General features: G+C 37.0%; 2 protein-coding genes across 8 annotated transcripts in view; one reads left to right on the top strand and one right to left on the bottom strand.

Moving 5' to 3' along the window:
- Window positions 1–3,483, top strand: part of NIF3L1 (NIF3 NGG1 interacting factor 3-like 1) — a 15,369-nt gene extending 11,886 nt beyond the window's left edge. For 5 of the 6 annotated variants that reach the window (XM_014546016.1, XM_014546014.1, XM_005874130.2 and 2 more), the window contains exon 7: window positions 2,991–3,483. In XM_014546016.1, coding sequence (XP_014401502.1) covers window positions 2,991–3,175 — 185 coding nt within the window. In that variant the 3' untranslated portion in view covers window positions 3,176–3,483. Of the gene's footprint in view, window positions 1–2,249; window positions 2,802–2,990 lie in introns of those variants that run through there. The other variant, XM_014546019.1, reaches the window with a different exon arrangement.
- Window positions 3,484–4,988: 1,505 nt separating this feature from the next.
- ORC2 (origin recognition complex, subunit 2) overlaps window positions 4,989–10,548 on the bottom strand; it is a 24,463-nt gene continuing 18,903 nt past the window's right edge. For both annotated transcript variants that reach the window (XM_005874125.2, XM_005874126.2), the window contains exons 13-17: window positions 8,947–9,093; window positions 8,179–8,350; window positions 7,828–7,889; window positions 7,081–7,199; window positions 4,989–5,843 (exon numbers count right to left, since the gene is read on the bottom strand). In XM_005874125.2, the coding sequence (XP_005874187.1) occupies window positions 5,757–5,843; window positions 7,081–7,199; window positions 7,828–7,889; window positions 8,179–8,350; window positions 8,947–9,093 (587 nt within the window). In that variant the 3' untranslated portion in view covers window positions 4,989–5,756. The remainder of the gene's footprint in view (window positions 5,844–7,080; window positions 7,200–7,827; window positions 7,890–8,178; window positions 8,351–8,946; window positions 9,094–10,548) is intronic.

Here is a 10,548-nt window from a genome sequence, read left to right as displayed (position 1 = left end):
AACTGGTTTGGCTCAGTGGATAGAGCATCAGCCTGCAAACCAAAGGGTCCCAGGTTCGATTCCAGTCAAGGGCATGTACCTTGGTTGCGGGCACATCCCCAGTAGGGAGTGTGCAGGAGGCAGCTGATTGATGTTTCTCTCTCATCGATGTTTCTAACTCTCTATCCCCCTCCCTTCCTCTCTGTTAAAAATCAATAAAATATATTAAAAAAAAAAAAAAAAGAAATAAAGTTAAGCCATAGCCAGCTCAGTTGGTTGGAGAGTCGTCCCATATACCAAAAGGCTGTGGGTTTGATTCCCAGGTGAGAATTAAATAAATAAATAAATAAATAAATAAATATCTTAAAACTGAAAACAAACAAACAAAAAAGTGTACCAAACTAGACATAATGCCACTGGGAAGAGAATTCAAATGACTTTAGAACCCAGGACATAATATACATCCTTAGCAGGACATATTCAAAGCTCAAAATGAATTGCAAGGAAATCCTAAAATTCATTCAGTAGCTCTACCTTGTTAGTAATATTGGTATTGTAAAAAAAAAATAATAAAAAAGTGTTGTCAGAATAAGAAAAAATATCAATATGAACTAATGGTCACACATACACACCTTACTTTCTTAGCTTATTAATCCACGAAAAGGGGTGTAGGCTATCACAATAACACTAAGTACTACAGGCATCTAGATTTGGCCTCTATATATTATTTTCCACTAAAAGAAACCTCAGAGGAGTAGCTAATTCCAGGCTTAATAAAGAATGTTTATCGGGTAAGGCTGGCACTTCTTATTGTATCAGAAACAAGGAAGCTTTCAAAGACTAATGGGGTCCCTGTCAAAAGGATAAAGATAGAAACTACTTAAAGGGACTCCTACTGGCCAAAGTTGGGACAGTTTGACCATCAAAAAAACTACTGTTATGTTAGTAAAACACAATGAATTTATAAAAATCTCCAAGTCCATAAATTTACTCAAAATCCACAAAATCCTTCATTTTTCACCACATGAAGTTATTATATCCCTCTTTACTCTGAAAATTTATAATTAAAAGGAAAAGAATTAAGCTTTTACTCTTTCTAGTACAAACCATATCCAAAGGAACCAAATAGCAAAAGAAGAAAAAAAAGCCAGACAAAAAAAAGGGAAGATAAGTCACAATGAGAAAAATCACTATTCTGTAATATCTAATGAAATAATTAGGCAATGATCATCAGTGATACAAAACTATTGGGTGAGAAGCTGTCGTGAAATTGGATTATTTGCCAGAAGAAATATCTAATTTTATGAGAAGGATCAGGCTGTCTCAACTTTAACCCAGTGATCAATTTTAGCATCACTAATAATAGGACAGACATTACATGACTACTGATGTGATGTGAAGCAATATGAAGCACACAGCATTACCTCTAAAGCAGCATTCGCCAACCTTTTGGACCTCATGGACCACCAGTGGTCTGCAGACCACCGGTGGGCAACCGCTGCTCTGAAGTATTGTAAAATGCATAATGTGTGTTATTTATCTTATTTTAGCAAAAAATAGATGAAGCAAATATGGCAAAATATTAACAACTGTGAGGTGTATGATTATTCATCATGCTATTGATAACTATGTGTTTTTGTTGTTGAATATTTGGAACAAGATCAGGAATCTTGTATTAATTTGTGTTTGTTTTTTTTTAAATAGAAAACACATTTAAATGATTCAAAAATCAAAACAATAAGAAGCACTTCCAACAGCATGGATGGAACTGGAAAGCATTATGCTAAGTGAAATAAGCCAGTCAGAGAAAGATAAATATCACATGATCTCACTCATTTATGGAATATAATGAACAACATATACTGATGAACAAAAGCAGATCCAGAGACAGAAAAGCATCGATAAGACTGTCAAACCACAGAGAGAATGTAGGGGAGGGTGGGAGTAGAGGGGGGAGATCAACCAAAGGACTTATATGCAAGCATATAGGCCTAACCAATGGACACAGACAACAGGGGGGTGAGGGCATGAGTGTTGGGGGGGATGGGGGTAATGTGGGGATAAGGACACATATGTAATAACTTAATAAAGAAATTAAAAAAATAAAATCCTCACTCAAGGATATGTTTTTATTGATTTTAGAGAGAGGGAGTGAGAGAGAGAGAAACATTGATCAGTTGCCACCATGTAAGTGTCCCAACTGGGGATCGAACCTGCAACCTGGATATGTGCTCTGAGTGAGAAATATCTTCTTACCTGGCTGACTTTAGATGTCTATGATCTATGAAGCATCACTTCGGCTATAACTTCAGGGATGAGAAGCATCAGTCAAAAGACCAAATAACAGGCCTCTGCGTCCACTTGTCACCCTTCCTTTGAGCTTGACATGGAATTGGGTGAAGGGAAATATATCCCAGACAGACCAGCAGGTGAGGAGCTTGCTCCTTGCAGATCATTTGCCTTTTCTTTCCCACAGCTGCCAACCTGTGCCAGGCTTTTCTTTCCTTTGCTTTCAGCTATTATTGTAGGGTCACCACGAATTTCCCCACTTTCATGCCTCCTCCAGCCAGTGCTTTTATAACCTGGGCAGCCAGACTTGTTCCTAAAGCATGGCTTCTAACTGGGCCACGTTAGTATCTTTTTCTCCTTTTTATCTTTACTATTATAGATTAAGATGTTTTAATAGGTGCTTGAAGAAAAAATATTTCTTATAATTAAATGACACATATGAGGGGTAGAAATGTGGGCAATTAAATATTCCTGGGGGAGGAGGGTAACTCTTTTTCTAAGAATCTTTTTTTCCTTATATTTTATGCCTTTATATTCCTATATACATTTCAAAATTATACTTCAAGAATCTTTTTTTCCTTATATTTTATGCCTTTATATTTCTATATACATTTCAAAATTATACTTCATATAGAAGCAAACGTAGCCTTTCTGCTGTTGTGGTTCAGCATTGCAGACTCTGAGTCTAATGTTTAAGTATCTGCTCTTTCCTTTGCTGGCAGGTGAGATGTCCCATCATGATGTTTTAGATGCTGCTTCCCAAGGAATAAATGTCATCCTCTGTGAACACAGCAACACTGAACGAGGCTTTCTTTCCGATCTTCAAGATGCGCTGAGTGTTCACTTGGAGAATAAGATTAATATTATCCTGTCAGAAGCAGACAGGGACCCTCTTCAGGTAGTGTGATGCATACGGCACACAGTGACATCTACTTTACAAATCGTTTCCCTCCTCCTCAAACGCACATGATCAGTGGAGTCTGTATCCTTCTGGAAGAATGTTTAGAATGTACATTGTCATTTCTGGTTTGTTAATCTGCTTCACCAAATGTTCTATAGTTTTTAGGGTAAACACTGTAATGTAACTATTATTAAAGAACAGATATTTAGCCCTGGCTGGGTGGCTTAGTTTTGAGGAACTTCAATATGTTTTTACTGAAAAAAACAATACTATAAATAAAAGTGATTCTATCCAAATTGGAATTTTATTAATAATAAAGACTGTTGACATATTCTTCTTGCAAATAGTATAGGCACAAAAATTATAAAAATAAAGTAGTGGATATTTAAGGGCAAATGTAAAGTTTACACATTAGATCATTAAAGATTTTGTGTATTTTTTATACTGCAAGTTATAAACTAGATATGTTAATTTAAAAAAAGTGCAAGCCAGTAAGTATATGCTATCATTTCTGTTTTTAAAAGGAAAATAGACAAAAACCCTTATCTGTGCATAGACTACCTCTGGAAGGTTAGGCTATCAATGGTTGCCTAAGGCAGTGGTCGGCAAACTGAGGCTCGTGAGCTACATGTGGCTCTTTGGCCCCTTGAGTGTGGCTCTTCCACAAAATACCGACTTCTACGCATGGGCCACAAAGTTTCAATCACACTGTATGTGCGCGCCCGCACGTGGTATTTTGTGGAAGAGCCACACTCAAGGGGCCAAAGAGCCGCATGTGGCTGGCGAGCCGCAGTTTGCCGACCACTGGCCTAAGGAATTGGATCAAGGAATAGAAAAAAAACTGCTTTTCATTAGCCTTTGGTACAATTAAAAGTGTTAGCCCTAACCGATTTGGCTCAGTGGATAGAGCATCGGCCTGCGGACTCAAGGGTCCCAGGTTCCATTCCGGTCAAGGGCATGTACCTTGGCTGCGGGCACATCCCCAGTAGGGGGCGTGCAGGAGGCAGCTGATTAATGTTTCTCACTCATGGATGTTTCTAACTCTCTATCCCTCTCCCTTCCTCTCTGTAAAAAATCAATAAAATATATATATTAAAAAAAAAGTTTGAGTCAGTAATGTACAAATTCTTAAATATTTTAATAGTAATTGTCTTTAAGATTAAACCCTTAATTGATGGATTTAATATAAAATTGAATAATTATATGCCACAAAGAAATGATTTAAAAATTCTGAGCATTTTGGGAAATATTTTCACAAAAGGCATTTACAAAATAAGAAATGAGTAAAAAATGCTGATGTGATATATACTTTATTACAGTGATATTAATGATGATTTTCATTTCCAAGTATGAAATATTTCAGGGAATATGTGAAAACTATAAGCTGAGTACAGTGACCACGGTTAGCCTTTTTTTCTTAAGAAAAAGGCTCGTGTAAATATTTAGAAGGCTTGAAATTGTCACTAAGAAAAAGACTGAAATGCCTTACAGTGAGTTTTAGATGTACTTGATAGAGAAATCAATTAATTTAAAGCCAGCCCGGCCCGTGTGGCTCTGGTTGAGCATCGACCTATGAACCAGGAGGTCCTAGTTTGATTCCCAGTCAGGGCACATGCCTGGGTGTGGGCTCGATCCAGGGGCATGTGCGGCATTTGGGAGGCAGCCAATCCATGATTCTCTCGCATTACTGATGTTTCTATTTCTCTCTCCCTCTCCCTTCTTCTCTGAAACCAATAAAAAATATTTAAAATTTAATCTAAAGCCAGCTATTAAAATGCTACTCACCTGCATGTTATTCAAGAAAAGAAATAGATCAATATACAAGAATACTTAAATTTTTATTTTCTGTTGTCTTGAAGATAGTGACTAAAAAATTCAAAAGTATTTCTCTAGCCTGGCTTCTCACTTGTATCATGAAGGTGATGGCACAAACATTAAGTGTTTCATATTTTTCATGTGCTTTCTAGGCTGGGTATACACCCTATATACTTGTTATGCTTTTCCCACTATCCCAACTGAATAGTGTCATGCACCCCCCGCCTCCACCCAGTATGTAGTTTAAATCCTAAAGGAGAAAGCTGGATCGCCTAGTTTTCCCCAATTTTATTCCTTTCGTTAAGCCAGCTCAGAAACAGTAAGTCTTCTCCATTTCACTTATCAGCTCTGACACAGAGCAGATCTGTGTGATGCCAATGTCTTTGTACTTCTGCACGCTGGAACAAGCAGCCCCAGGAGTGTTAAAAGGCCCTCAAAGAATCAGGAGTAGTATCACCTCTAATATAAAAGAATTAAAAACATCTAGTTCCAAATAGTCCCTGAGCACACTATTCACTCCAGCAAGAATCTCCAGAGAGGTAATGAATGAAAGGCACAGTTTCTCCAACTTGAGGACCACTGAATAGCATAGTACTAGAGCTGGTAATTAACTAGCCAGGCTAATCAAGGGTCTAATTCATGACATCCCCCTCCCACTTTTAAATCTTGTACAATGGAAAGAGTCTGGTGCTGGATGTAAACACAGTTTAGACTGCAGGAGAGGCAGCCGGAGTACAACCTTCCACAGAATATTCAGGAGTAAAGGAGAGCTTCAGGACTCCTCTTCCTCCTTTTCCAGGAACTCCGACAACGTCCCATTGTCAATAGGAATGAGTAAGTATTCCACTCCATCAGTTCCCTAAAAGACGTAAGAATACCCTGGATGTTAGTCATTTGTAAGATAAATTTAAATCCTATCGTAGGTTAAAAAATGGATTTAATATTTTATATAAATTTAGCAGTATAAAAGTTAAGGGGAAAGGGCACACAGACACACACACACACACACATATTTAAAATACACTGAGTTTTTAGTTAAGCCACTTTCTAGTGGAAAAGAAGTCTAGCGGGTAAGTGGATTATTTTCTTCATCCTCCTTTATAGAATCTTATACTATTGATTTTTTTGTGCTTTAATTTCCCTTTCAACTGGATCCATTCCATTGGTTTTAAAATACATTTAGTATCTCCCATTATTAAGTAACCTCATTCTCTTCCATCTATCACCCAGCCTCGGCACCTTTTCAGAGAGTTGTCTAACAATGGTGGTCTCCATTTCCTCACCTCTCCCTCAACCCAGTCCAACCGAGCTACTGCCACTATTATGTCACCAAAAGAGCTTTTGTTTAGATCGGTGATTTTCAACCTTTTTTATCTCATGGCACACATAAACTACTAAAATTCTGTGACACACCCAAAAACATTTTTTTGCCAATCTTACAAAAATAGGTATAATTTTGATTCATTCACTGGATAGCTATTGTATTGGCTGTCGTCACTATTTTATTTGACAATCTAAGGGAAAATAGATCAGTGCCCCTAACTAAACAGTCAGGTGTTACATGTTTTAAACATTCTTGCGGCACGCAGTGTGCCGTGACACACTGGCTGAAAATTGCTGGCTTATACCAAGGGATTCCATATTCCTAAACCTAATCATCTGTTTAGTCCTCCTCTACTGGCCGCTCAGCAGCACCTGACTGTACTTCCACACTGAACAAGCGTATTTGCAAACAACTGGCTCCAGGAGCGTTAAAAGGCCCATTCTGCAGACCGTTCTTTTTTTCTTAAAACATGCTTTTCTTGGCTTCTGTAACATCATGTCCTGGTTTTCTTCCTCACTCTGGCTGTTTCTCTCACCTTGTAGGCTTATCTTTTACTTGGCCATTAACTGTCACACTTCTAGGCTTAGTTCCTGGCCCTCTAATCTCACTACCTTATCTCTGTACAGAGCTCAAATGGCCCACTGCCTAAATGGATCCTTGACCACCATAGAGCCTCAGTTCCACAATTGGATCTCGGTCAGAGGCACCCTTGTCCTTAAGTAAACAAGCAATGCTCTTCCTGGAATATAAAGCTGTAACAGCAAAGTCTCACCTTCTTGGTTCTTATAAGCTTGTGGTCCCTAAATTCAGTTAACTGGGCCCGAAGTGTCAGATCACTATTGACAAGGAATGCCTCCCGACACTGCTGGTAAAAATCTTGAAAAGCAAGTCCTGGAGAGTTGAAAAGCAGATGTGAACATAAGTCAACATTTTGGATAAAGCCCCATATACAGATACCCACATCAAAGAGCACAGATAAAGTGCTGTGGCCAGAGTATTGCAAAGCAGTCATTAAGTGTTGATTTAAAACCAAGGTAAGTGCCTCTGGAAGAAGCAAAACTAGAGAATACTGTGGCTTATATTTTTTAAACAAAAATAATTGGTTGAAAATAGGCAACTGTGACCAAGTGTTGCATAACCCTACAGGCAGTTTTAAATAGTGTGAATAAAGTTGACTATTAAAGAGGGAACTAACAAGTAAGTCATGAGAGCTGAACGATTATTAAAATGTTTAACACATTATTTTTTCTCAAAGGGAAGAAAATCTCCCAAGATGCCCAATGTATGAAATGTATGTAATTGGTAGACACACATCCATAGTTAGCACACGAAATTTAAAAAGCAAGCGGGGTTTGCCTCTCAATAGGGTTGTGAGGATATTTACTATGTGGCAGACAACAGGATCACAGAGCAAACCATTTATTCACTGCTGTGAAAAACTGCAGTGCTATTAGAGTCCAGAAAAAGGAATTTATGGGGTGAAACAAAAGTGACACAATTTAATATAAATATTGAATACCTAGGTAAGAAGGGTTATCCTGGTTATCCAGCTGATACTTTATTAGTAGCCTGAAAATCCCCCTATGGAGAAAAACACACAGGAGCTCAAATCCAGAATGTTAACATCAAAAGATAACAGCTAGTAGTAAAGTACATGAAGGGAATGTGGAATACTTGGCTTGTCTATGTTAGCTTCTGTTCCTTTCTCCAAGGAATATTACATACTGGCCTCATCATTGATGTTTCTATCTCTCTCCCTTCCTCTCTGAAATCAATAAAAATTAAAAAAATGAAAGAGACCTGGGTTCTAGCCCCAGCTCTACTACTAAGTAAGTAAATAGATAAAAGAAACTATAGTTTTCATTCTTACCTTGCATTAGGGGTAAGGCTTCGTAAGACATGAGTTAGGGAACTAAGTGGTAGTGATCCAGACTGTTTAACAAGAAGAGAATTCTCATAGGAGGTTTCTTCAGTATAAGGACTATATGTAGTGGTTTCATACCAGAGCCAGTTATAAAGACTCTGCTTTACATGATCCCACACTAAAGCACAAAATCAAAGAAATAAAAACAATTACTAATTATTCTCATATTGTCCTGTACTAAATTCTACTCCAGGAAAGAATGAGAAAACATTAAATAAAAAAATGAATCCTATAAACTTTTGTTTCTGCCATTTCCCCATCCAATCAGTACCTGACAATCTCATGATCAATCAGCATTTGAACCTTCATTGGTATGTTAAATACAAGTTAAAATATATTAGTGCTACCACGGCATTCTTTTAAAAAGCTTGAATAATTTAACATTTTGTTCAATAAGATTATCACAATCTCTAAACTAAACTGCATAAAATAAATGTTGCAATACCTCAGAGTAGAAAAAGACCAAAATAACAGTTGGGTCTCCTCTCTTTCGAGGTTTAGGTATAAAACACTTACTTTAGAACCTGAATTTTTATTTCCAATAATTATGTTCTAAGTCATATTGAGGACACCTAGATTCTTGGCTACCTGTGTCTTTAAAAATGCAACAAAAATAAAACTGTACTAAAAATTTTAAATGCTGTGACAACATTAAGAAAATTAATCTTGTAAGACTGATATCTCAAGAAAGAAAAATAGTTATATTTAACTTACTGAGAGGAGCATTGAGGTGATCAATAGATGCTATAAGATATACATTACGTAAAGATGACAACTGTGCAATAATTTGCTGGCTTTTGTCTCCTCTCAACATTTGGCTATCCAAATTGTGGATAAGAAGGAAGAGTTCTAAAGAAGAATCTAAAAAGAAAAATAATTCAATTATTATTTGCAATGAGTATTTGTGAAATCCCCACCACATACAATATGGATTAAAGAATATATCAAAGGACAAAGTATTGCTTAGGAATATACAATTTATTTGAAAATATGTCAGTCATTCATAAAATAGGCAAGACATTATTAAACTCTTTTTTTAAAAAAATATATTTTATTGATTTTTTACAGAGAGGAAGGGAGAGGGATAGAGAGTTAGAAACATCGATGAGAGGGAAACATCGATCAGCTGCCTCCTGCACACTCCCCACTGGGGATGTGCCCGCAACCAAGGTACATGCCCTTGACTGGAATCGAACCTGGGACACTTGAGTCCGCAGGCCAACGTTCTATCCGCTGAGCCAAACTGGTTAGGGCTATTAAACTCTTTAAAAAATAAAATTAATTGAAAATCAATAGGGAGTAGAGTAATTAGACTTAACTGGAATGGTTAGCACTTGAATCAGACCATAAAGAAAGCCATTTTAATAAGGTATAGGTAATAAGGCAAGATGCATATAGATTGGAGGTGAATCTGTGCATGATGAATTGCAAGGTTGGAGTGGAGGGGAAAGACACACAAAAAAGAAGAGAGAGTTCTCGTTAAGCATTAAGATTTAATATAAAAAAGCCTTATTATCACAACAGCGGAAGGAGATAATAAAAGAGAGGGGGAGGCTTAGGATATTATTGCTCAAGGAATCAGGAAAGTGAGAGAAGTAAAATATAAGTCAATGAAGGAAGAATTTGGAGGATGAAGCTCTCAACACCATCCAATACTGCAGATCAAGATAAAGGATGAGCCAAGGCCAATGTTTAGTAAAAAGGAAATTACAGGTGACCTTCAAGTATACAGCTTAAGTAACACAGAAGAAATTAAGAAGGAAAGAGGTAAAGAGCAGAAGGCGGGTGTGTCTTCAAAAACTCTAAAATCATATTGAAATAGGAAAGTAAAATAGCATGGAAGGGTAGTAGAATCAGGTAATTTTTTCCCTAGGATTTCTGGAAGAAGTCCTATACATATTTTTAAAAGCTGTTTGTAAGTCTCTCAGGAGTTGATAAGAAATGGGCATTTGGTAGTTATGATGAAGGATGGAGCCCTTTAGAGAGAGTAAGTACATTTCTCTTGCCCTGGGGATAGAGGGACAAGAGAGACAATATAATGACAAAAATTCTGAGATGACACATTTTCAAAGACTAGGGTTCCTTGAATGCAAGAAGCCATCAAACATTTTAAATTATACATAAATAAATATAAATTACACATAAATAACATATACTATATTTACAATTGTAATTACATATAATTATATAACAAATATACACTGAGTGGCCAGATTATTATGACCACCTGATGTTTGTAGGCAAATTAGCTATAATTTCACGCTGAAGTTGCTAGAGGGCCAGACCATTATAAATAGGGAAGCAGGTTGTTTACCA

Source organism: Myotis brandtii, unplaced genomic scaffold (genome assembly GCF_000412655.1).
Source record: "Myotis brandtii unplaced genomic scaffold, ASM41265v1 scaffold4259, whole genome shotgun sequence".
Taxonomy (NCBI): Eukaryota; Metazoa; Chordata; class Mammalia; order Chiroptera; family Vespertilionidae; genus Myotis; species Myotis brandtii.
Note: the sequence above shows the minus strand (reverse complement) of the source record. Positions and strands in the feature narration are given on the sequence as shown.